The sequence below is a fragment of the Crocodylus siamensis genome, chromosome 9, assembly GCF_052110815.1.
Source record: "Crocodylus siamensis isolate JL-2025a chromosome 9, ASM5211081v1, whole genome shotgun sequence".
NCBI lineage: Eukaryota > Metazoa > Chordata > Crocodylia > Crocodylidae > Crocodylus > Crocodylus siamensis.
The window spans coordinates 29,017,974-29,045,577 of record NC_143403.1 but is presented as its reverse complement, the minus strand read 5'-3'; the positions used below and the strand labels follow the sequence as shown (position 1 = coordinate 29,045,577).

The 27,604-nt window shown below is 39.9% G+C and overlaps 1 protein-coding gene across 8 annotated transcripts in view; it reads right to left on the bottom strand.

Annotated features, from left to right (window-relative positions):
* FTO (FTO alpha-ketoglutarate dependent dioxygenase) overlaps positions 1–27,604 on the bottom strand; it is a 437,735-nt gene that overhangs the window by 297,934 nt on the left and 112,197 nt on the right. For all 8 annotated transcript variants that reach the window (XM_090063582.1, XM_090063584.1, XM_090063581.1 and 5 more), the window contains 3 exons: positions 16,384–16,527; positions 2,598–2,677; positions 414–557 (listed from right to left, as the gene is read on the bottom strand). In XM_090063582.1, coding sequence (XP_089919708.1) covers positions 414–557; positions 2,598–2,677; positions 16,384–16,527 — 368 coding nt within the window. The remainder of the gene's footprint in view (positions 1–413; positions 558–2,597; positions 2,678–16,383; positions 16,528–27,604) is intronic.

Genomic DNA, 27,604 nt, shown 5'->3' with positions numbered 1-27,604 from the left:
ACGGGATGCTACTTCATTGTTTGAGAAACAGCTAAACATGCAAATGTCAGACTTGCTCTTTTTCTTTAATTTAGCTATTTTCTCCTTTTTAGTAGAGTAGAACAGAAAAGGAGAAATTAATAAAATTGGGCACAATGAGACTGATCTGGCTCAAGTTATTCTTTGAATTAACCAGCAGAGGGATCCAAGTGAAAAAGTCCTCCTACTCAGAACAAAGAGCACCAACTTTACATTTATCCCAATCGACACACCCAAAAACAAGAGTCAATGATACTCAAAGAGTTTAGTATGACATTCTGCAAGTTGTTGAATAGCCTTAACTTCCATTCATGTTAGCACCACACCTGCTTCCCACATCAAGAAATAAGGCTTCACCTAGTCTGCAGGGCTTCCACTGTAAACCTGCCCCTCACCTCATTATGAATTCCTTCTACTTCCTTTACAATCGTGACTTCCAGTGATTTCAAAGATAAAGCCACTGATTCAGATTCAGCTTGTAAATTCTGCAGTGCTGTCTCACACTGCCTAAAAATGTACTCCAGGGTCCCTCTTGAGCACTGTAAAAGCAAAATGAAAAAAATATAAATTTATAGGTCATTTGGAAGCAGTAATGTTTAATGCAAACAGAAAATAATTTTCAGTGTCAGCCACTGAATCACAATAAACATTTTTTATACAGCAAGAGAAACAAAGTAAGAAATCTTATACTTGTTATACCCCACAACATCAATACCATTTATATTTTAAAAAGTATAACTCATTAAAAGATACAGTTAAGTCTCAAAAGTAAAGATTTGGGAGGAAATTAATCATTGTGATAAAAATCTGTAAGCTAAAACAATCAAAGACTTTTGAAAATGGCCAATATTCTTTTTCCTCCTCCCCCTTGACAAACAGATTAGTCTTCTAGAGCATTTAACAATTGATCACATCCTCTCTAGTACATGGTTCTATTAAGATGGAATATGAATTCCACACAGAGCGTGAAAAGGGAATATATTAAATGGAGAAAACAAGAACTGTATAGGTTTGATTGTTACCTCTTTAATTTGTTTTTTTATGAACATAACTTCCCTCAGTGCTGAAGGAACATGTAAATATCCTTGTGACACAAAAGAAAAGGATATGTCTACATCATAATTATTTTCAGTTAAATATTTATAACTTTAGCTAGATCCCCAGGAATAGCCTTGAATAGAGACCCCCTGGTCTCATAATTCTTTGTATTAGAACTTCCCTACTATACAATATGAGGTCACAAAGGTTTATAAAAACAAAAGTACAAACATCTAAAGGGGAAGCTTTTCAAATTGTGGCAATAAATGTGCATTTTAATGTCAGAACAACACAGTGGTGGGAGTACTAGGTCAGAGAGCTCATTTTTTCTGCAAAGGAAAATAAAGAACCGTTTTCTTCACACATGCAGTATAATGCACATTGTGTTACAGTTTTATACCAAAGCTCAGCTCTAATCGCCAGGGTTTGTTTTGAAAGATGTAATGCTCCAACATGACTGAGAAATCAGACATATCTTTAGACCACCAATTGCTTAAAGTAAGAAATATTAAGATATCATGTTTAAGTTGTAATTCTTTATTTTCTGGTTTATATATGTTTTTATATATAAATATCAACTCTATTTACTAGTTTCATCACTAATTTTCTCTACAATAACTACAAATACGAGCTAACAGGGAAAAATTAATCAACACTAATTTGCATACTTCTTGTTCTCTCATACACACACATGCAATAATAATGCCTTTTTGCCTTGCTACGACAAACAAAAATTATTTTTTTAAATAATTGTTTCAGTACATAATCTATTTTTTCTCCCTCAATCCCTTTCTTTTTGCTTACCATAGAAAGAAAATGTCTGATAACAACAGACAAAATTAAAAAAATAAATAAAATCCACACTCACAGAGATAAATAAAATATCTCTATGCTCCTTTAAATTCATAGTTATGAGAGTTAGGAGTAGCTAAAGAATTAAAGCTAATAAAGAGCACCTACTAACACTTTTCCTGTGAATGGGCCGTGGTATGTCAGGGCAAAGTTCAGACTACGGGCTTTGTGCCACCTCTCTATTTTCATGTCCAGTCCTAGAGGAATTGTTGGCTCCAACTAAAAACAGTCTCATGGCTACACTCAGTTGCTCTGCCTCCTGGGGATGCATTTTGAACATATCTCCCTCCCACCTCTGTTACTAAAACAACCCTTATATTGGAGCTGAGGTAGCCAAAGGTAAACAAAGATTAAAAATTTTTTTTTAATGTGATTAAAATTTTTTGCATGTATTTAACAAGTTGGTGAAATATAGTACAGAAGTTGTTGGAGAGGTTAGGTAGGCATAATCTCAAACTTCTTTGCTCATAAACAAAGAAAGTGTACCTAGTCCCATAAAAAAAATCAATGAGACATCTTTCAGGACTAGACTCAAGTATAGCACATAAAGTTCCCTGGAAAAGTCTAAGTCACCAGTAAAACTGTGAATCATAGTTTAAAACAACACTGTGATCCTATATTCACAATGTCTGGCACTACTAATAGTACCAAGGAACAAAAATCAAAACAAGTTTCTCCCTCCTACTCACCTCTGCCACTCTGTGAGTAGAGCTGAACCGAGGTGGCCAGCCAGCCAACACACAGTGCTGATGTGTCATATTGAGATCATCTGGGGATAGATTGCAAAATACAATCAATTTCTCTCTATGGAGAAAACTATATTAAAGAGAAAATTTATCCCTGCCATATTTAAGTGCAAGATAATGTACACCACATATTTTGAATAGAAAATAAAGAACCTTGTTTTATAACACATAGCTTTTAAATAATATTACTCCTCTGGGTACAGACAGATATAATAACTATCAAAAGATACTGAATAAGTATCAAAAGTATATCAAAAGATACTGAAAATAAGCTTTTACAATCCAACTGTTAAGTCTACATGATTCTATGCAAATGCAAGTGTAGGAAAATTTCTCCAACTTTAATCCTGCTTTATTTAAGAATGAAGTTGGGCAATATAGTTAACTGATATCAGTACAGGTACTATGCACACATAACAGCTAATGCATGATGCTGAGCAGCAGCTTCCCTGACCTCTCTTAAACAAGCTAAAATTACATTTGTCCATAGCCTTGGATCTTTTATATTTATCTTCACTTGCAGATCTCAAGTGCTTAAAAGAGGAAGGTAAGAAGATAGAAAAAAAATGGCAAATGCACATTAAGGCTAGGTACAGACATTTGGGGAGGTGAGATCACATTCAAAATTTTCACCCGATCTAACTTAATTCTCCCAGGTGCAGACCTTACGCTTAGAGTGCAGACAGAAGTGCAGCTCTCAGCTGTAACTCAGAACAATTTCTGCAAAGCTTTCTGAGTTATAGCGTTATCCCAGAACAAACAGAAGTTCACTGTTGGCTCCAGGGGGGTGGGCAGTCTAGTTGCCAGCCAGGTTCCCTTAGCAATGGCCACAGCTGTCAGCCAGTGCTCACTGTTTTCAGAACGGGAGGGGGTAAAGGGCAGCACAGGCAGTTCATTCTTGGGGCTCCCCAGCTGGTATTGAAGGGTGGCCTGGGTGAATTGAAGCCTCCACACCTTAGGGAGGCTCCAATATACCTGCCCCACCCTCCAGGGGGCCAAAAACCACCCTGACTGAACTCCCTTCACTTCCTTTCCCCTCCTCCTCCTTTGTAAAACAGTAAGAGATTGGAAGCTCTGGCAGACACAAGTTACAAAAGAGGCTACATTTTGAAATGTCTTTATCTGATACTTCATCCAATGAAGGATCAGATTTTCAACCAATCCACCATTTTTTAAGCTGTCTGGAGCTGTGTACTTGTCTGGTCACAGCTAAAAAAATGCTGTCTGTGGCCAGATCAGGCAAAAATTGTAACTTCTGCCTGCACCCTTAGATCCCTAGTGAGGTCAATCTAAGTGCTAATTGTACACAAGTTCATGAAGGTTAGATCATTCTAAAAATGACTGACCCACTCTAAATTAACCCTACCTCAGAGGTAGTCTAACTTAGATTGGGTCTGGCGAGACAGATTAAACTGAACTGCTGTACAGTTTCCAGTGTAGCCCAGCAAGCTGCAAAAGCCCAGCCACTGGCCAGAGCCCCAGCCTTAGGGCTGCATTTTTCCTCCCCCCATACCCTTTGGCACCAGGCTATTTTTAGTAAGTTGGGGTGGGGAAAGGGGGAAGGTTGTTCATCTGGAGGTGGGGGGAGGGGGAAAGCAGGGTCAGGGAGCTTAAAATACTCCAGAGGGGAGAGATAAAATGCAGTCATGCTTTAGAAACTTGTAAGGGTGATACAATGAGATTCTGCATTTGCTGTCTGCCAGTGACTATCACTCAATTCTCTCTCACATTTCTCAGTTTATAAGAAAGAAGAGGCTTCCCTCCTATGCCCCATAAGAGAAGTTTTACAAAATATATCTAAGGCTAGAAAAGACAAGCCAGAAATATTGCAACTTGTTTAACATAAGTAATAACCATAGTTGGGTGAACATCAGAATTCTTGTCCTGAAGGGAATTACCATTTTTAAATGATTCTGGAAAAATACTTCTAAAATTTCCCATAGAACAAAAATTGTATAATAAATATTTTTTTAAATAATTTAGAACTCTTTATGAATTCCTATAGATCAGATTGGTTTTGATTTTGAAATGTTTGGACCCTGCAAAATAGGTTTATAGAAGCACTTAAAATAAACAAATGGAATAAGCCTAACGCACCAATGTGATGAGCTCTCATTTCAACAATTAAAGAAGACCCAAAAAAGACAGTCAGAGAAAATGAAGGAAGTGTTGACCAACACAGAGTAAGAAAGATGGAGGTGGATGAGCAGTAAGAGAACAAGAACAGATAAAAACCTAGGAAAAAGCCTGGGAGGGAAGGAAGAACAAAAATTCTAGACTTGATTGGGTGGGCAAGAGTGAGACACCTAAGGAAGACAGTTTTGGCTACTGCTTTTTCAAGATGTGAAACAACAAATCAAGGAGATGCAAGTTAGAGCAATAAAAACAGGAGATAGCAGAAGTATGAATAGAAACACGGTGAGCAAGTTGCTGTTAAAATAGCGTAAGGTTAGCTGAATGTGAGGGAAAGAGCTGGAAGTAAAAATTACCCCAAGGTAATAAGCGTGGGTACGAGAAAGTAGAAAGTGCTATTTTCAATAGCAATGAAGAAGGCAGGCAGGGAAGGGGAGGGAGTTAAGATGATGAAAAGTACTGGTTTTGTCCTGCTACGCTTGAGCTAGCAGCAAGACATCTGGGATGATGCATCTGAAAGAATCAGAGATGCACAACAGTCTTTAAGTCAGATCAGAGTTGAAAGATAGTTCTGTAAGTCACGACTGCTAATACTGCAAGATAACTGAAATGTGAAAGGCATAGTGATCATCCAGCAAAATGAAAAGATGGGACCACAGCTAGAGAGCTGCAAGATGATCACAGCAGAAGGAAGATGGAATAGGGCTCTGGTTATTCAGCTGTGTAAGAAAGGGCTATTTTCAATAAGAAAAGGCCTACATTTTCAATTACAACTACTGAGCTAAGATATCAGCTTGAATAACCATCAAGACAATGTGATGTTTGAAAGTATCAAGGAACATCACACCACCACATAAATATGAAGCACATTCATGGTGTCAAATTTGCATACCCCCAGAAAAATGAGTTTCCTTAGTCACTTTTGAAAATTTAGGTCATGAGCATTTTTTCTGATCATATTTTATAAAATCCAATGTCCTAGTGTATAGTAGCATGCACCGTGTGTAGAAGCTTAATATGCTACTCCTTCTCCATTAATGAAAACAAATGTGCTTTGAAACTTTTACTATACTTTGTAAGAACTCTGAAGTTCTCAAATTGACATGTGCATGATGAATAATAATAATTTAGCTGGATATGATTTATTACATGCATTTAATCTAAGGAAAAACAAGCTTTCTTCTTGTACTGGATTTTATAAAAGTTTCAGTATAACGGATATCAGGAAAAACACAGGTGGGTGATTTTATCCTTTAACTTTTCTGTTGTTCTACAACAGAAGAAAACATGAGGACATAATGCACAACCATAAAAGGGAGAAAAACAAAACAAAACCACCCCATAACTGGATATCCACATAACTTTGTATAATTCCACTGACAAGCTACTTAAATATCACTAGTATATAACATTTGTGGAATGAACCATTTTAATTTCATAGTTTCATAGTTTCTAGGGTCGGAAGGGACCTGAACAGATCATCTAGTCCGACCCCCTGCCATGGCAGGAAAGAATACTGGGGTCAAACAACCCCAGCAAGATGTTCATCCAACCTCCTCTTAAACACCCCCAGGGTAGGAGCCAGGACCACCTCTCTTGGAAGTTGGTTCCAGATCCTAGCCACCCTGACCGTGAAGTAGCACCTCCTGATATCTAACATAAACCTACCCTCTGCCAGCTTGTGACCGTTATTCCTGGTCACTCCTGGCGGTGCTCGGGGGAACAGTGACTCCCCCAATGCCCGCTGATCCCCCCTGACTAGTTTATAACAGGCCACAAGATCCCCCCTCAGCCTTCTCTTTTGGAGGCTGAAAAGGTTCAGGTCACGTAGCCTCTCCTCATAGGGCCTGCCCTGTTGTCCCCTGATCTTATGAGTGGCCCTCCTCTGGACCCTCTCCATGCTGTCGACATCCCTCTTGAAGTGTGGTGCCTAGAACTGGACGCAGTACTCCAACCGCGGCCTGACCAGTGCCGCATAGAGGGGGAGGATCACCTCTTTGGACCTGCTCGAGATGCATTTCCTAACTGCCTCCCCACACTGCCGGCCCATGTTCATCTTGGAGTCAGTGATGACCCCTAGATCCTTTTCCGCCTCTGTGCTGACAAAAGAGGAGTTCCCTAACCTGTAGGTATGGTGCCGGTTGTTCCTCCCGAGGTGCAGTACCTTGCAATTGTCTGTGAAACTCATCTTATTCTCATCTGCCCACCCCTGTAACCTGTCTAGGTCTGATTGTAGCCTGTTGCATCCTTCCAGTGTGCCCACGTCCCCCCACATCTTAGTGTCATCAGCAAATTTGAATAGGGTGCTTTTTACCCCTTTCTCCAAATCACTGATGAAAATGTTGAACAGTGAGGGCCCAAGGACAGAGCCCTGCAGAAGGAACCCCACTGCCCATGTCCTTCCATGTTGAGAAGGACCCATCCACTACCACCCCTCTGGGTGCAGCCCTCCAGCCAGTTGGCGACCCATTTGACTGTGTGGGTGTCTACACCACAGCCCCCCACTTTCTTAATGAGAATGGGGTGAGAGGCAGTGTCAAAAGCCTTCCAGAAGTCCAGGAAGACTATATCCACTGCTACCCTTGCATTTAATGATCTGGTGATCTGATCGTGAAAGGCCACCAGGTTGGTCTGACAGGACCTGCCACTGATGAACCCGTGTTGCTTGCCCCTAAGCATGCAGTCCCCTCCTGGATGTGTGCCAGCATAATTTTCTCGAACAGCTCGTCTAGGATCGAGGTAAGACTAACCGGCCTATAGTTTCCCGGGTCTTCCTTCCTGCCTTTTTTGAAGATGGGGACCACGCTGGCCCTCTTCCAGTCCTCCAGTACCTCACTAGAGCACGAGTGCTCGTAAAGCTGTGCCAGGGGACTTGCAATGACCTCGGCCAGTTCCTTTAGAACTCTAGGGTGGAGATCATCCAGACCGGCTGACTTGAATACGTCCAACCCCTGCAGAAGCTCCCTAAGTAAATCCTCGCTAACCCGTGGCCCAGGTGTGCCTCCCCCGGGGCCCAAGGGGGGCCCATCAGGGAGGCGGCTGTTCTGGTCCCTACTTAGGAAGACGGAGGCAAAGAAATCGTTAAACACGTTAGCTTTGCCATCTGGTGTGACGACCAAGTTTCCCAATGCGTCCTGCAAGGGCCTCACATTACCCGGGACCTTCTTTTTACCCCCTACGTATTTAAAAAGGGACTTCTTATTGTCCTTAATCTGGGAAGCTAGTCCTAGCTCCATCTCTGCCTTGGCTTTCCTAACTACCCCCCAGCAAACCATGACATCATTAGTCATGCATACATGACCTCTTTTGACTTCAAAATTATCACCTTAAACCATTCAGTTCAAGGAGAATAAAAAGACTAGAACTTAGGTCCTTCTGCTCTGAATGGTAACTGAGTTCACTGCTTAAGCAAAAAGAAGGAAATTATTTGACTTGATTTCATTTGGAACTTCTGTTCATAAGGACTTGGATCTAGAAGAGGAGGACTATTATGGGTGAAGAGTCAGTTACAGTAGTCTGGATCCATAAAGAATACACAAAATACTTTGGTGGGGATACGGAAAGAATAAACAAAAATCCACTAAATATCTTGGGGGGGGGGGGGAGAGAGAAGGAAAAAAAAAACCTGCCACAGAGAGTGTCAAAGGATAAAATGCCAAATCTTGCAAATGCCTTGGAAAAATTTAAGTCTGTATTTTGAGTCGCAAAGTAAAATAGTCATCTATATGAAGAATCAGCACAATGAGAAGATAGCTTAAATATTTTCTTCCCCATTCAGTAACAATTAAATTTAGTGCAGACTGTAGCACATACAGCATTAAAAGTATTACATTTTGATTTGCACCTTCATTCAAACCCTTGGCAACCCTTTCAGTGTAGAGCTCTCTCTTCTTGAAATTGCTTCCAACTGTCTCTAATCCTTTATGACTTTTAGAAAGAACCCTGTAATTTTAATTTAAGAGTTTATAATTCATCTAGAACTGTAATTGTATAAAAATGGTTGAAGCTTCATGGATCATAAGTCTCAAAGGATATTTGAAAAATATATTCCAGTTCTTAAAAGATTACTTCAAAGATTTTCTTTTTTTTATATAATGTGGAAAAAATACCACTTGTTAAATGGGACATTGTACAGTTGGCAGCAATACCATTTATTTAACAGAACATTACATACCAATTATTGTACCATGTTAAAGGTGAGCCAGAACTGCTGCCTTTTTACCTGACCACCCATGCCATGTGCACCACAGCTTTCTTACAATATTCAGATAACATACAATACATATGGGAACACTACCAGTTTTAGTTTTGCATAGCTACGATCTGATTGATAAGATATGCAAAACTGAAACTATAACTCTTCAGCTCAACTCTAAATGATTAATTATCAGTAAACAATTTCAGATAGTAGTCCTGCATTGGGACCATAGGGACAGATCTTACCCCTGCAAGAGTCGCACTGAATCTGTAGCAGAAAAGAGTCAGTGCTGAGAAATAGGCATAATTTCCTTTACACCTATATATTTGGCAACTCCATTTTTAATGGATTTCTTGGTCTCCCATTTCCAGAACTTTCTCCCTGCCAGTTTTCAATGACTTCCTTGCCACCTTGATCCACATCCCATTATAGAAACTGTGGCTCAGGCGATTCCACACAAGATTTATTGAAATAAATTAATTACACATATGATTGTGTACAGGTGTCCAAAGGCACCTTAGAAAACAAACAGAGATAAAGGTAGCTAGCTGTGTTAGTCTGAAGTCAGCCAGAAAGCATGGCAGGGAGGCATATTAAACTACTCTGCCAAACGTTGTCCAGTTCTAGAAGGTGCAGAGACCTTTCAACTCCTATTGAGTTCACTGAGACTACTGTGCTAGTAGGCTCCTACAACGAGTAAGGGCTTACATGATAAGGTCCTTGATAACTAATATGCAAAATTAATTTTTACTTGTGAGGAATGAAGTTTGTGGCAGAAACATGAGCTTGACCATACAGGTCCAGTCTCCTTCCTCCAAAAAGTCTTGGGCCAATGGGACAGGCCTTAAATCTCTCATCTTCTCCATGGGAAAACGCAAAAAGAATAATCTGGCCCCAATCAAGAAATACATTTAGTTTTAAATGAGAAAAGTGCACACAAACAAAACCCAGAATGAATTAAGAGACTGAACTAAACAAGATGTCAAGGATTTGCCAAAACACATGATCAAAGTTTGGTAACAACAAGTATCTTTCTGGGGTTCACAGTCTTCCTAATAATCAAAGAATAAAGCATTTAGATCAAATGTGGAGTAGAGAAAGCAAGAACAGGGTGAAAAAAAACCACACTCACGATGCCAAAGAGCACAAACAGTTCAAGTTAATATGTGGAAGTATAGGCAGATTAAATGGCTATAAATAGTTTAATGAGCCACTACATACATGTGGAAGTGTTTCTATTAAATACTTATCTTTAACCACAGCCCAACCCCTGCAATGTGTGCGCCTAACTTCTGGTTCATGCAAATAATTTTTGATACTCCTTGAACTATAATTTGTTCAAAAAGAAAAGAAAAGAAAAGGACGCCATCAAGTTCTTCTTCAAGCTGCTGTAAACCCCTAACCTTCAAGCCCATTTGATCTATGGGAAACAGCTGTGGAAAAGTTAATATTCACCCTTTGAAAAAGTCCAGAATGTATTTTTGTTAAGTATGTTTTGAAGTCACAGTAGGGAAATCAGTGAAAATTGTAAATCTGCTTGCAAATCTGGTTGCATCTAAGTCTAAGATTAGGGGAAAGATTCCAATTTAATAGTAAGACCATGACAACCCTAGTTAAGCATGCTCTAGGGCAAAGCAGATGGGGCCCTTTGCTCATGTCCACGCATTGTGGATTTATTGCATGTACCCAACACGTTTTGTATTAGACACCCCTTGACTGTGTACTTGAGACAGCAGGGTTCAGCATGCACTTCCTCTGCAGACCAATATATTATTCTAAATTAGGCTAAACTGTTTCCGTTTCTTAAGTGATATAAAGTTCAGATTTCAGTTATCAGGCAGTAGGTTTGCAGTCCTTCTGCAGGACTCTTTTTCCACGTTAAGGAAACCAAAGTTGAAAAGAGATAATTCCATATTAAAACAAACTCTACTCAGGATAACAAAGAACGATATTACAGAAATGTCCATGGGTAGGAGGAGGGCCCCAAGAGGGCACTAAAATTCACATTCTGAAAGACTTTTTTTAAATGGGGAATTTGCAATACTGCATAAAAAACACTTCGGAGACCTCTGGAAACGGTACCTTTAGAATCTCATTATTAACATTTTTTCTATTAAGATGGCCACAACCAAAGTACAGTGCAGAACAACAAAATTAAATGGAAGAATCTTTCCTTCTAGGCTAATGGAGTTTCTGCATTTTACAATCTGCATTTGCAGGTGTCATTGTTAATAATATTAATACTTAATAACTTTTCAAGTTATGTTGTTTATGAGCCATCAAGCTACTTTCTGCGTACAATAAACTAGAAAGAGTGATAATATCCAAGTACCACTGCAGAATAACTGCTGATAAATGCTGACTTGTAGGTGAAAAATCATGCATGGAATATGGTATCTTTCACCAAAAGGCCTAAAAAAGCTTATGTAAAATAGTTACGTATTGTACCATTTTCCAAATGGGAAAACAGACATAGTGACTTGCCAAGGTTACACAAGTCCAACACAATTGGGAGAAGTACCTTAAAATTCTGTCTGTCAGCCCTACACTTTGCCATTGGGTGATGTCAGAATGGCAAACCATAAAGTAAACAACAAATCCTTTCAGCTTTTTCACCATGTTTTGTAATCATTGTAAAATGCTCTTGGACATGGCACTGGGCACTTTAATTAGCGAGCTGTGCTAATTAAAAGCACCTGTGTATCACATGTATCAGCAGCCCCACATTGAAAAAGTGACAGTGCAGTGCTTTGAACTAAAGCTAATTGAATGTATTTCAAAGTGCCCTGCAACCATTTTGTCAGAGTGGAGATGCACCATGACGCTGATACACATGATGCACAAGGCTGCTGGAGCGCGTCAGTTTCTGTGCTCAAGCAGACTCAATTAAGTGAGTCTGCCCCAATGCGCTGGATTTCCAGCACATCAAAGCAGGCTTCCTGCATGTGTGTAGGAGCCCATAGCTTATTGAGAAGATATGATACTGGAATGTGCACTATATGCAGAATCCCAGGATAAATTAACTAAACCTTGGTTCTTGCTACCACTTTACTTCTTATATTTCTATAATTTAAAACTCCAAATATTTTGGATTATTCTCTCAGATACCATCTCCCAACATGTACTTTCTCTTAAAATAGCAACTTGCAAAACAAAAACCATGAAAAGATAAAAATATGCTAAGGATGATGATATAAATGCCTTTATTATGGGTTACTAACAGCTATTTTAAGCCATCTATTTCAACTAATAAAAACTAATAAATTAGCCAGATTTATTAGAAGCGTACCGGGGGGGTTAGACATTTCTGTAATAATTTTTCTGTTTAAAAAAAAGAAATCAAACATATGTTTCTCTTAAAAATGCAAAAAGGTAACTGTAAATGATAGAGAAATATAAAGGAGAGTACCTAACATCCATTCCACAGATGTCCAAACAGTAGTTGCTCTGAAATATTGGTTGGAAAGAATGATTTAACTGGAAAAAATGTTAATAGGCCTGGTTTCTTCACCTCAACATGATCAAGATGTTCTTAGGTGTTAAATAAAATAACATTGTGACCTATCCTTTATACAACATTTCCAAACAGTGCCTGAGCTACAGCATAAAGTTAACTCCTATCAAGGGAATAAGGAATGGCTTTACCATTTGAAAAATTAGTCAACTCTGATTTACAGTACTAGAATGAGCTCTGTACAAAAAACACTGAAGATAAACATTTCATTCCACAATTTGTCTTCTAAGTATGCTTGCCAGCAAGGCTGATTAGGCACAATTTTTACAGTCAACAAGAATTAGATGATCATACCTATCTGATGTTAGAACAATAGCACAAAGATGGATCTGTAGGCACTTTCAGCTGCCACATATCTTTCACTTTGATTTAAGAAATGTCTCTGGCTGTTAGTCTATTTCTTCTAACAAATGCAAGGTAAGCGAGTCATATCTTTTCTAGCATAATACTAAAGGTTTTTAAAGAAGTCCTTGATGTGATCTGCGAGCTGCTCAACTTTGAAAGTATTTGAAGAACTCAGACACTGCTTTCTACTTTCCACTACATATGCACTACTGAGTTAACCACAAGAGACAGGGCTGTCCAGAGAAGCTAAGGACACAACTTAATACAAGATGTCTGTGGGTAGCGTGAACAATTTTCTTTTTTTTTTTTTTTTAAAGGTTTAGCTTTACTATGTAACAGAATAGGAAACAATGTAAAGGAAGAGAGGTGCTTCAATTTAAGCTTATTGAAAGAGCTTTAACTCAAGCATCATTTTGAAGTGCAGAGATGCCGATACATGAGTTGTGTTAGTGCTTAAATTAGAGCACCTTTTGGAGCCACTAGTACAGGCAATCACTGTAGTGTCATAGATGAGATGCTCCTGGTGGGACACCGTTACGATTCATGTGGAATGGGATTTAAATAAAGGACGCCAAGAATAAAGATCTCGGTCTTGTTCCTCTAAATCTCATTTACATTCACAGACTTTATACCCTTGCTATGTTACCAAAGAGGAATTAAAAAAATGGGGGAGGGGGGAAAGAATGGGGATGGGACAACAAGTATCAAAGGTCTGCCCAAAACTAAGTGACCCATTGGACCAGCATAATTGGCTACTGTTTCTGTAGGCAATGGAAGACAAAGGAATAATATAGGTCTACCATCATAGCTAGCTGCTTTTTATTACCTAGCCCAAATATCCAGTTACCTATTTACAGCTGGGTCAATTGGAGGCAGCCTTCAATATGATTCCACAAGGACCTTGAGCTCACACCTCAGAACCTGAAGTAAGAGCTTCAGCACTCTGCCAGCATACCCCTTATCAAAGCTATAGCAGTGTAGCTACAAAAAAAACCCCAAAAAACCAGAAGCCCAATTTTATTTCTTATTTTTTTACTTTTCACATGATAGGACACTGGTTGTCAACATTTTTAGACTCCAGGCACCCCTCAGAAAATGTCAGCTCTTAGTTTTCATTCATTTTTTGACAACAGAAAAAATAATAGAGTAATTCTTTTTTTTCTTTTTTCTTAAGACCATGGCAGGTTGGAATGCTTTTGGATTCTAGACCCCATCTGAAACAGGAGACACTGGATTCTGTGGTGGAGAGAAGCCCCCACAGGTGCCAAGGGGGCTGGGGGGAACCCTGAGAGTCCCAATGGGGAACAAACAGGCCCCCCCACACTCCAGAAAACTTATCTTTTAGAGCACGTCCGAAGCCGGAACTGGAGCCGCAGCTGCGTGAGCTGGCATTACGCTGGCTCTTTAATCAGCTACTTCCGAGGCGAGGGAGTGCCAGGTTGATTGTGGCAGCTGGGTACGCTGCCGCAGGAAACTTAAAAACCCCACCAGAAGATGGCAGGGGGAAGAGAGGGAGAGAAAGCCAGCCGGGAGCACACCAGGCAGGCGATGACTCCCGAGGCTGGCAGGATCGTAGCTGCAGGTGCTGCACCTGCACTTGGGGCAGAGGGAGCAGCATCCCGGCATTAGGCTGGGGAAGACCAATTCCCAGCTGCCTGAATTTCAGATTCCATAGGAGCATCTCTCTCCCTGAGAGAGAGAGAGAAAGACACAAGACCACGGGAGCCCAGCCCTCTGGCACCAGGGTCTGGGGGCTTCAGTTGCCCTAACATCCAGGCAACCAACCGGTGTCAAAGCCTGACCCCTTAGTAAAGAGGTTAACTGGGACGGTGGAATAACAGAAGCAACACTGAAGCGGTTGGTGAGTGGACGGGGTGTAGGGGAGGCGTAGCTCCAAGGAACATCATGGCACGAACATGAGTACCTGTCACCGAGTCACCCAAGAAGAATACCACTGAACCCCTTCTTTCACCCAGTAACAGCAAGTTGTGGCAGGTGAGTTGAGGGGGGCACTCAGGTAAAGAGAGACAAGACAGTACTCACCATGCCCACTAAAGACACCACAGATCCCTATCTGAAATCTCTGAGTTTATCTCGTGAATTGTACATACATTTTAACAGACCTAACAGTGCTAGTATTGCATGGCACTCCGCAGCACCCTTAAAAGGATTTCATGATAAACCAAGGTGTCACAGCACCTGGGATGAGAATCCCCATTGTAGGCATTGGGGCTCCTTATTTCACAATCACAGCTCAAGATTCTCCACTCAGTTATGTATACCTTTAGTAAATACACAATACTGGCAAATGATATACTTGAAAATATACTGGCCAAAGTATTAACAGCATGACCAACAGAAATACACACACTCATGCAAGCCCAAGGCAGTATAAGGAAACATCATGACACATCAAGGTGTCTGGAAGTTAAAAAGAGACACACACAGAAAGAAACAGAAGATTCTTAACTAGTACACAGGTATAAGTCATTCTGCTCCCTAGACTTCAGAGCTGGAAAGATTTTGTAATAAGACAGTTAGGTATGTAGTAGGACTGTGAGAAACTTCGGTCCCTGATTCGATTTGGTGGAGACTTGGCCCAATTTGGTAGTCAAATCTCCAAATCCAAACTGAATCTGGAGACCCTTTAATCTCTCCAAATCGAATTGGAACCCTCTGAATCGATTGGAGAGATTCAGAAAGATCTGGTGATTTGGACATAGACACAGCTTTAAATATTTTTTCTATATACCTCAAGGTACCACACGGCTCCTGAATGCTGCAATGCTGGGGCAGATGGAGCATATCATAGGAGCACAGGAGGCTCCCCGGCGCGCTCGGCAGAAGACCCAGAAGTGGACCAGAAACTGGGGAACCCCCATGCTCCTGTAGGATGCTCCATCCACCCCACCATCATAGTGTTTACAAGCCGTGCCTGATACCTTGATGTATGTAGAAAAAACATTTAAAACTGTGTCTATGGCGGAATCACCGATTCTCCAAATCAGCATTGAATCTTTGGATTCAGTTGAATCGAATTGGGGACAGTGATCCAAATCAATGAATCGAATTACTTCCCCCAATTCAGGCCAAATCCAAATCTGAATCTAATACAGCCCATTTCATACACCCTAGTATGTAGTTATTGTTTCCCAGGATAACTATGTACAGAAAAGAGGAAGAGAGTGCTAAAAAAGGAAAAAACCTTCAATCCCATCTGTGTTGAAACCTAGCCTAAACTGGTATTTTGTGCACTATCTAAGGAAAGACTCAACAGGCTGTGCACGATAAAGGATTGTGTACCACAAAGAGGAATACAAAGCAGAAAGAATGACAAACACCAAAGGAAAAAATGGAGATAGGGTGATTCAAAATACATAGACAATATAATTACAATGACACATTTTGACCAAAATCCTCAGCTGTTAAGAATCAGAACAATCCTACTGACGCCAACAGAGGCAAAATGATTTATACCAATTGAGAGCCTAGCACTCTATTTTCAACATACATTTGTCTTGCTAGTCTTTGAAAATTACCCAGCATAAAGTAGCAGTCTCCTGGGTGAAGGGGTAACGCTAATCCAGGTGTTTTTATGTCCCATGCAACCTTCAGCCCCACATGCCAAACAGCTGGGTCTCGCCCTCTCAAATCCTCTTGTTGATTTCTGTTAATCACAGGATCTAAAAAGATGAAAATGGGGAGTGGGGAGATGGAACAAAAAAAAAAAAAAGACAGGATTAAAGGCATACAACACAAAGTTGGTTTTAAGAGTACAAGCCCAATTAGGTTAGGTACTAGGTCCAATTCTCCTTTGACCAAAACCTTGGGGGTAGTCATTGTATTCTTTCTACTGTAATCAATGTGGGTGTAAAATATCAGAATGGTAGGATTTTGCACCAAGTGCTGAACTAGCACAAATTTTTATTCAGTGAACTGGGGAATGAAGAATCAGGACAAGTTTTTCTTCATAAGTCAGAATACTGAAATAATATTCTGGCCCACTTCTAATTCATATACAGATAATTAAACCCATATAAGTATTCATGTTAACATAATATAGAAATGGTTACATAACACTTAGAAGGGGAAAGAGTTTCTATTACCAGTTTGGGCGTAATGTTTCAAAGCACTTTACAAGCAATTACATTTTTCTAATCATTATTATTCTACCTTTACCACAGCACAAACTGAGGCACAGCAAAGCTGGATGATCTACACACAATAGTTCAGAGCACTGAGGAGAGAACCTTTGGACCCTTTTTCCCATCCTCTTCTCAAATTATTAGACTACTAAAACAGGATAGACAGCATATGCAACAGTCAATAAAGCTTCAAGACAATTGTCACTGTATGTTTTTATCATTAAACAACATGACTGTTAAGATACAAAAAAAAAAATCACAATAATCCATTACAATGGAAACATTTAGAGCTTAATCCCTAACTACAGTTATTTTCAGAAGCTTAGAGCAGTACAGTATACAGTCAAAGATACAGTTGGCATTTATAATATAGTACTTGGAATCTATGCTATAATAGTTTTATGGCTAATGTAACAGCATTTTGTCTGGGGAAAGATGAAGCTTTAATGAAAAATTGGCACTGAATTGCCCTCAGTGGTTAGTAATAATCAACAACTGTATGTGGCATGCCTAATTATTGTTTTAAAATTATTAATTGGCTGAATATATCAGTTTGATTGTCATTCAAGATGTGCTTTGCTGTAATGATTTTTGTAAACTTAAATGCTTATTTTAAAACAAAAAATACTCAAAAAAAGATTTATAACTTTCATTATTCTACGCACACATAAAGAGTAGCATTGACCTCATACTTTCAAAATATTCAAGTCATTCATCACATATGGCTACCACAGTGTTTATTTAGTTGAGGGAAGGCCTTAATAGTTAATAAAGTCCCAATCATTTTCCAGGTGATTTAAATTCGGCTTAAATTCTGGAACCAAAAAGCAAAAACGAAAAATCCCAGAAACTAAACCTGAAGCTACTCAAGCAAAACACTCATGGTAAAATCAGCCTCCACATCTCTGTCCCTAACTGCTGGTTTTTTCATTTTGCTGACGCTTTGGCTCAAGATCAGCACACTGCTCTAGGCTCTTCTATCAAGGAGTACTCAAATGAGAAAACAAGAACTAGCAAATACTATGAGAAAAATCAATACTAAAGTCTTTCAGGGGCTTTCCCATTTTCTGACCTGTTCAGATAAATCGTAACTTAATTTAAGAAAAAATGCTTTCTGAAAACTGCAAATGGGATGGCTTTCAAGGTATTTTTAATGCAATACATCATGGATATTATAAAAAAGTAACCTTTGTGGGTTAACTCTGTTATGCTTCTTTCCCATTCACTTTGGCAGCAGCACTGTTCACAATATGGCACCAATAAAATATAGAACTACAATCAGAGACAACAATTTCAATCAAAATTTCCTGGGGTCTCCTCATAAATCCAGCACCTTTGGAATGTGCTCGTTAAAATGACTTATTTTTTTTGCAGTTTGATAAATTTTTTATTGCTTAGGTACAGAGTTCAAATGCAGCTCATAGACTCCCTTTCTCTATGTTCCCAATGAGTGCACCTTATAATTATCTGCAGCAATTGAAACTGATTATTCATACCATGTTATTTTGGAAACAAATGGAAGCAAGCTGCTACTTGCTTTTAAATGTGAGCTACGCCAAAGTGAAAAAAAAGGCTTCTTAACATCTGTAGTATATCCTTAAGTTCTGCTGGCATGGAGAACTTATAAAAGTGTGTGTCACACCTTAAACAGCAATAAGCTCATATATTAGCTTAGACAACTGTGGTTCTTATGTAAGTGAAAACATTTGGATATTTCCATTTCTACAACTAAACTGTAGGTACTACTGAGTAAATCATATGGCCTTGCATATACGTAGCATTGTTAAGTCTAATAGATTGCTATTTATTTTGAAACAAACTATACAGAAACAGCCAAATTTGGCAATATTTAATAATAACACAACAAAACTTTCCTCAGCTATGGACCCCACCCAATAAAGGATGGTAGAATTTGGCTTGCAGGAACTAGGTTGCTCACATTCAAAGTGAAATGCTTCCACAAAGTAACAATTGTTTGCACTGGTAGCACAGCATCCAACCCATAATTAAGGAATCAATTGTCCAATGGAAAACATTGTGGCTAGAGTAAAATTTGGCCAGGAACCAGGCCTGACACCCTAAGCTGGAATTTCAAGGGCAGCCTAAACTCCAAATCTTGAATTTGCCCTTACTGGTTTTGGGCTCATGACTGGATCCAGAATAGTAAAGGGGCTTCTTTTTCTAGTTCTAATTTGCTTATTGCCCCATGATCGCGGAAGTCTTACAAATGTAACTGACACTAAGAGGCTTGTAATTTGGAAGAAATTCTGAGAGTTTTTGGTATGCATATTCAAATGATCCTCATTTCATAGTTTCTAGGGTCAGACGGGACCTGAGTGGATCATCTAGTCCGACCTCCTGCCATGGCAGGAAAGAGTACTGGGGTCAAATGACCCCAGCAAGGTGTTCATCTAACCTCCTCTTAAAGACCCCCAGCGTAGGAGCCAGCACCACTTCTCTTGGAAGTTGGTTCCAGATCTTAGCCACCCTGACCGTGAAGTAGCGCCTCCTGATATCTAGCCTGAATCTACCCTCTGCCAGCTTGTGACCGTTATTCCTGGTCACTCCTGGCAGTGCTCGGGGGAACAGTGACTCCCCCAGTGCCCGCTGATCCCCCCTGACTAGTTTGTAACAGGCCACAAGATCCCCCCTCAGCCTTCTCTTGTGGAGGCTGAACAGGTTCAGGTCCCGTAGCCTATCCTCATAGGGCCTGCCCTGCTGCCCCCAATCATGTGAGTGGCCCTCCTCCGGACCCTCTCCATGTTGTCCACATCCCTCCTGAAGCGCAGCGCCCAGAACTGGATGTAGTCCTCCAGCTGCGGCCTAACCAGTGCCGCATAGAGGGGGAGGATCACCTCCTTGGACCTGCTCAAGATGCATCTATGGATGCATGACAAGGTACAGTTGGCCTTCTTGACTGCATCCCCACACTGCTGGCCCATGTTCATCTTGAAGTCAATGATGACTCCAGGATCCTTTTCCGCCTCTGTACTGACAAGAAGGGAATTCCCCAGCCTGTAGGTACGCAGTGCCGCTTGTTCCTCCCGAGGTGCATCACTTTGCACTTGTCAGTGTTGAATCCCATCCTATTCTCATCTGCGCACCCCTGTAGCCTGTCCAGGTCCGATTGCAGCCTATTCCTCCCTTCTAGCATGCCCACATCCCCCCAACATCTTAGTGTCAGCAGCAAATTTGAACAGGGTGCTTTTTACCCCCCTCGTTCAAGTCACTGATGAAGATGTTGAACAGTGCGGGCCCGAGGACAGAGCCCTGTGAAACCCCACTGCCCACGTCCCTCCAGGTTGAGAAGGACCCATCCACTACCACCCTCTGGGTGCGGCCCTCCAGCCAGTTGGCGACCCAATTGACTGCGTGGGTGTCGACACCACAGTCCCCCAGTTTCTTAATGAGAACAGGGTGAGAGACAGTGTCGAAGGCCTTCCGAAAGTCCAGGAAGACTATGTCTACTGCTACCCTTGCATCTAATGATTTGGTGACCTGGTCATAGAAGGCCACCAGGTCGGTCTGACAGAACCTGCCACTAATGAACCTATGTTGGTTGCCCCTAAGCATGACCTCCCCTGCTGGGCCCTCGTGGATATGTGCCAGAATAATTTTCTCAAAGAGCTTGCCTAGGATCAAGGTAAGACTAACTGGCCTAAAGTTTCCCGGGTCCTCCTTCTTCCCCTTTTTGAAGATGGGAACCACGCTGGCCCTCTTCCAGTCCTCTGGCACCATACCAGAGCTCCATGAGTACTCATAAAGCCATGCCAGGGGTCCTGCAATGACCTCAGCCAATTCCTTTAGTACTCTAGGGTGGAGATCGTCTGGACCAGCTGACTTGAATACATCCAGTCCCTCCAGAAGTTCCCTAACTAGTTCCTCGCTAACCCTTGGCCTAGGTGCGCCTCCCCTGGGGCCTGAAGGGGGTGACTGTTCCAGTCCCTGCTTAGGAAAATGGAGGCAAAGAAATCGTTAAATATGTTGGCTTTGTCACCTGTTTCAGCCTTGACCTAGAATAACAAACCATATTTTAAATCAAACACAAGCTCCTTGGCCTACCTTCTGCCAACTCTATAAAAAAAAACAAAAAAAAAGTTCAATATCTGCTTTTGTCATTGACCCAAACTGTCCTGAATGCAGAACAAAAGATTTTAAAATATGCGTACTGTAGGCATGCATACACTATATGATGAAGACAAACACTAGAATCAATTTCCTATATAAGAAAACTGTCCTGATTTCACACAAACTAAGACTCCACCTGCACCTAGTTCTACCCACTCAGCTCATCTTCCCAGAGAAGTCTTAAAAGAGAGGACTATAAATTGAAAGTCAATATATCTAGCCCCTTACGGACCAATGAGAAAAGCAAATTCCATAATTAAGGGCTGCTATTAAAAATAGCTCATCCAACAGCTCTTCCTAAATTGTACCAAGTCAAATGCCTTCAATTCATCACAAAGGCAATGGATACTGCATATGGAGAAAGTAGTTTATGAGTTTATGAGATCTCAGTGAGTAACCACATAAGACTGCATAGCACACTTTACAACAGACTGAAAAACAAACTGAAGGCTATATTAATGAAACATGGGCCTTTTATCACAAGTCCCCCCCAACAGGTGTGTAGCTTAATTCTTCACTAGGTGAAATGTCTGTGTGGTCCTGAAGTATAGCTACATACAAAGCATATTATAATAATCCAATCTGGAGGTGACCAAGTATTTACTTCTGTGAACTGCATCCTCGCCAAACACAAATGATTAGAAACATGCTTCTGGCCACTGCTGCAGTCTTGGCCTCTAAGTTTCTAATAAAAGCCACAGGTTGTGAACTTGAGTGATAAATAGCAACACACGGTTAAATCAAGGGAACCAATATCAGTTCATGTATTGTGACTGGTTACTTCCTCAGCCAAAGAAGGACACTCAGTCTTTTTCTGGACTGGATCAAAGCCAGTTCACTCTTTTCTAAGCACTGACCATGGCCAAACAATAGGTAAGCTGAGCATCTGAGTTCAATGAAACAGAGATACAGAAGTAGGTGTTAGTTGCATACTTGGGGAACTGCTCCCTGACTGGACTTACATGTGTTATATACACGAAAGGTAAGTAACCAGAACCTTGCTGTTGCCCTTTAAAGCAGAAAGGTGAATGAGTATTTGATGGTTTTTTTCTGCTCAATTTCTACATAGCAACAGCATGAGAATTAAAACCTCCTATGTACTATATACAGATCTCCCATCCCTCAGTGCTCTACCCATCTTTTGAAAAAGATATTTATTTTAAAACATAAGGCAACCAGGATGTAATTTATACTTTGGTTCCAGCATCCAACTGATTTGCTGACACTGAAGTCTTATCAACTTGGAAGCAAAATAGAAAGGAAGAATCTAAAGTAAAAATCCTATGCATCAAAAATAAAAATACTACCAGATTACCAGCAAAGAATTATGGAAAAATTCTCTCATCTCGAAATTGGTAAGGGAGAGAAATCTTATTAATGTTCTTAACGAGGCTGTGATCAATAAAACTAACACTAATTCACTTCCTTTTGAACAAAAGCTATCAATTTATGGTGCTGCTGTTAAACAAACTTTTCCTAAGTTCCATCGCTGTTCCTAGACAGTGGTTGGTTTGATGAATCATAACACTTCTGGTATTAATATCCAGTGAATATTATTTGTCATACTGTAAAAATTCCTACTCAGTAGCCTGTACCAATTAAATAGCATATAAAGGGATTACTGGTCAATTATAAATCTGTAGGATCATTCTAGTTGTAAATTACTGAACCAATGAGGAAATGGTCAATGTTGAACCTCTGTTTCTTTCCCAATTACAGAGAAAATGATATGGCAGCCATTAAGTTTAGCAAAGAAACACAGCTTTCAAAAATAATAGTGTGTTGATAAACATAAAGTGTACTTTATGAAAGTAAAAAGTAATGGTTCTCTCAAAATCCTCCATTACTGCAGTTAATCACCGGTTTGTTAAACTGTTAAACATTAACTTGTCAGATAACAGATTCAGTTGTTTATTACTCTAAGAGATTTACACAGCTAGTAGGCCTTGTTTGGCAGCAGGCCAAACAAAATACAATGAAGTATCCAAAGGAAAATTACTTTTCTAACCTCAAAATCATCATGTGAAAATCCCAGATAAAAGAAAGCTAGAAATTTCAGATTATTTCATAATTTTCCACCTCTTTTCCAACTGCTGCATTAATGCAGGACTTTAAATATCCTCCTTGAACTGCCTAGTTAATTTAGAACAGGGATAGCATTTCCCAAAAGATCAATGCTGACCTAGAGAAAAAGCCCTCTTGTCAAGCTCACTCATTTTAAAATTATTTTATGTTTATATTTGTTATTTAGAAAATATAAAAAGTAGCTATTGCTTGAATTAGCATTTCGTGAAAGATCTTATTTTTGTTCAACCTGTCTTCCAAAAGAAATTGTTACAAAAGAGTTTTCAACACTTTGAAAAGAAAATATGCACTCAGTATCAATTAGAGTAGCAGCTTGCTTTGATAGCCATAAGTTAGCCTTCAGTCATCTTCTAGGATATCAAAAGCAACTACTATTAGTGAAGATCAAAGTATGAAGTGTCTAACTGTTCCTTTACAAACAAGAGACATTTAGAAAAACCAGTAAGATGGGTTAATTAGAATAAGTGTTAAATAATTTAAAAAGAATAAAAATTAACTAGGTATTAAAATGTAAAATATAAAAAGAAATACCAAATATGCAAATGAAATAAATAAAAGAAAAAGCAAAGTTGGCAAGCCAGTACACACACCAAACAGCAGGACAGCTCAGGAAGTCGGGCAGAGGATGCCCTTGCTTCTTAGGTCCCCTGGCTTCCACTACATCATGGCTGCCATAGAAGTCTCTAAATCAGGGAGGACCCAGCCTGCCTATACAGGCTGTCAAGCAGCTCAACAGCTCAGAGATTCCTAGCTTGCAAACAAGCTATTATATCAAGAGAGCTGGCACAAATCCTTGCCTGTCACAGAACAGGAAGCCCTGGTCCTACTTCAGCCCTATCAGGGTGGGTAGATAGAGAAGAAGACAGACAAGGGAGGTAGGCAAATGAATTGGGGAATAAACAAGGCTCCACTGGAATTTCAAAAGAAGAATCAACATGGCTAATTTCTGATAGAATTTCAAAAGAACCAAGTTTATCAAGTAACTTCTGTTGCAGCAAATCAACATTTTCCAATGGAAAACCATTCCACCAAAAAAAATCTGACCAGTTTTACTCGGTTGGGCATAGGTTAATTCTTTTCATCCAGTACTGGCAGGGACAATCAATCTCACTTTTAATAAAATGAACTAGAGATGACTGGGTTTTAAAAGCCAAACAGCCTCTGTTTAGTGGACTGAGGATGAGAATTGGAATCAAGAGGTATGTTGCAGTCAAGACTTGCTCTATTACCATAATAGGAAAGTTACTTTGACTCTGCAGAGCATCTTCAGATAGTTCCTCAGCCCGAGGAAGAGTATTTGTATCCACAAGCTTGCAAAGAAGAATTTTTCCAATTATTTGAGTTGGTATAATAAAAGATATTGTATTTACCCAAAGAATCTTGTCTGACTCTGAGCATTTCAGTTACCCTACTTGTATAGCAGGCATGATAATAAATATTTTCCAATTGAGCAAATGGCTGATTTTTGCAAATGAAGAGTACAATAAAAGTACAAAAATATTATGTTGTTATTGGTAAGTATATTAGAGTATTACTACTGTTCACAACTGCCAAATTTTTAAGCTATAAAAAGGAATGGCAGGCAGGCCAAAAAGGAACAATATTATATTCTCTGAAATTAGCTGAACATAGGGAAGCAAAAAAAAAAAAAAAAAAAGCAGCAAAGCAGCATCCCACAACAATATTATTTTCTCCTTAATAGCAGTAACTTTAAAAAATATATCCAATTATTACTTGGATTTAGAAAACAAATGGGCTATCTCTACATAATAGCTTCATCACAGTCAAACTACTGACAAACTATATTTGACAATCAATTTGAGCACAGAGAACTTTTTTCCCCTCTCTACAACAGGATACTTAATGCTTCCTGTGAGATTTTGAGTGCCCTTTAGTCCATCTAAGCTCAAAGGAAGATGAAGATATTCAGCTGATTGTAGAATTAGTTTCTAATATTAATCAAATTTTCTTTAAAATATTTTCCGTCTTCCTTAGAGTACTATGTCCAGTTACAAAAAACTCCTTAGCTTTCCAGGTCCTGCCAAGATACCGTTATTAACACATGTATCAAAATCAGAATTTGAGAATCAACGGAACAAAAATCAAACCTAAAATATTTTTAATGGTTCTTAAATGCTCATGAGTGTGGCCCCTAAAAGTTTTCACATCAACTTTTAAAGTCTTAAATATTCCTAAATTATGAAGCAAAGCATTTTTAGTAAAGCTCATACATTTAGAAAATATAGCAAGTAATGAGATTCCCTACAATCGGCTAAAATGTACTTATATTCTAGAAGAATTTAAACACTTGTTTTAAATAAAAGACTTCTTGTCAATCAAGGAAACTTTTATGTGCTGATTCTCACCTTGCACAGGATTAATAGTAGTTTTGAAACATAAGATAACCTTGTTCCTTTCAGGGGCACAAGAGCAAACTATCCCAATGCAACAAAAAAATGGGAAGTGGAACAGGAGGACAGCCTGGATAGACAGCAGTCTCTTCAATGAGTAGAAACTCAAAAAGGAATCCTACAAAAATTGAAAACCGAGTCATAGAAGCAATATCACATAAAGTATGAATATCACATAAAGGTATGCAGGGAGAAAATAGGAAGGCCAAGGCATAGTTTGAGATGCAACTCACAGGTGACAAAAGGCAATAAAAAGGGATTCTACAAGTATGTAGAAGGCAACCAAATAAACGATAGGTCCCTTACAGAATGCATAAAGCAATCTAGTTATAAATGATACCAAGAAGGTTGAAGTATTTAAGGTCTTTTTTTCTTACAGTCTTCACCAATAGAAGCAGCTACCAGATGACCAGTGCAGTTAGCAGCAAAGATTGAAAAGGAGACAAACAGCCTTGAGTATCAGAAGAACAGATTAGGATTAGAGAACCTAGATAAATCTTCAAGTCAGCAGGACTGGATAGGATGCACCGTAGGGTACCGAAGGAATTGAGTGAGGTAATTTCAGAGCCACTAGCTTGCCTTTCTGAGAATTCATGGAGGTTGGGTAAGGTCCCCAATAACGTGAAAAGGGCAAATATATTATCCATATTTAAGAAAAAGACAGAAAAGGATTAAAGGAATTACAGACCCTTCAGCTTGACCACTTTACCTAGAAAGACCATGGAGCAAGTCCTCAAGGAAGCTACAGTGAGACATGTAGAAGAGAACAAGGTTATCAGGAACAATCAATACGGATTCTTCAATAACGGGTCATGCCTGACCAACCTGATTGCCTTCTCCGATTAGGCTCTGTGGATAGAGGAAGAGAGTGGATGTGATATACCTTGAGCTTGGACAGAAGTTCAGTTCATCTAGGGAGAGTCCACGCTCTCCCTGGAGAAACCACAAACATACAGATATTCATAATTTTTCTCCCAGTGTAAAATGAGAATAACACAAATTAAGTGGCTCCCCAGAGAATCTCTCTCAGGAGACAGAATAGCTATACAGGAAGCAGATGCAGAACTGTTCTCCACAGTCCCAGTGGCCTTTGCTTCCTTTTCAATCTCCCTCCCACAGGGCCAGGGAGGGCATATGTCAATCCCAGCCAAGCAGGGAGCAGAACATGCCCCCTGAGTGCTTCAGGCTGTAAAAAGCCAGCACTTAGGGGGCATGATCTCCTCCTAGCTTATTGCAGCACTTGAGTGTCCAGAAACATATTCACTTCCAGGAGGCAGCAGCCTGTAGGACTCTGTGCAAAGGACAAGCACAGATCACACCACTGATCGATGCCTACGTTCACTGAAGCTGCCAGATCTCTCACTTCTGAACCTGGGCTACACCTGTATGCTCTAGGGCCTCCTGGCTCCCCAGTGTGCAGACTGCAGGCTCTTCGCTTCACTGCTTGAATTTCTGTACAGTTCATTCCATGTAAGTGTTTCTCTCAGGAAAACAAACCTGGATGACTTGAATATGTGTATGCAGTCCTTAACTTTAGCAAGGCTTTTGATACAGTCTCCAACACCACTCATTAACAAGCTAAGGACATAGAGACTAGGTAAAAGTACTGTAACACATATACATAATTGGTTGGCTTATCGGGCTCAAAGAGTAGCCATCCATGGTTCAGTGCCAAGTTATGAGAAGGTATCAAGCGGGGTTACCCAGGAGTCTGTCCTTACTGTTCAACATATTCATTAATTATTTGGATGATGGGAATGAGCATATGGGTAGCATTTTTTTTAAAACACCAAGCTAGGTAGCACTTCATACACTCTGGAGGACAGGGCTAGGATCCAAAATAACCTGGACAGATTGGAAAAATGGTCCACAAACAATCAGATGAGATTCAGCAAACACAAATGCAAAGATCTGTATTTAGGGCAGAACAACTGCATGCACAAATACAGACTGAGGAACAATTGGCTAGGATGCACCATTGCAGAGAAAGA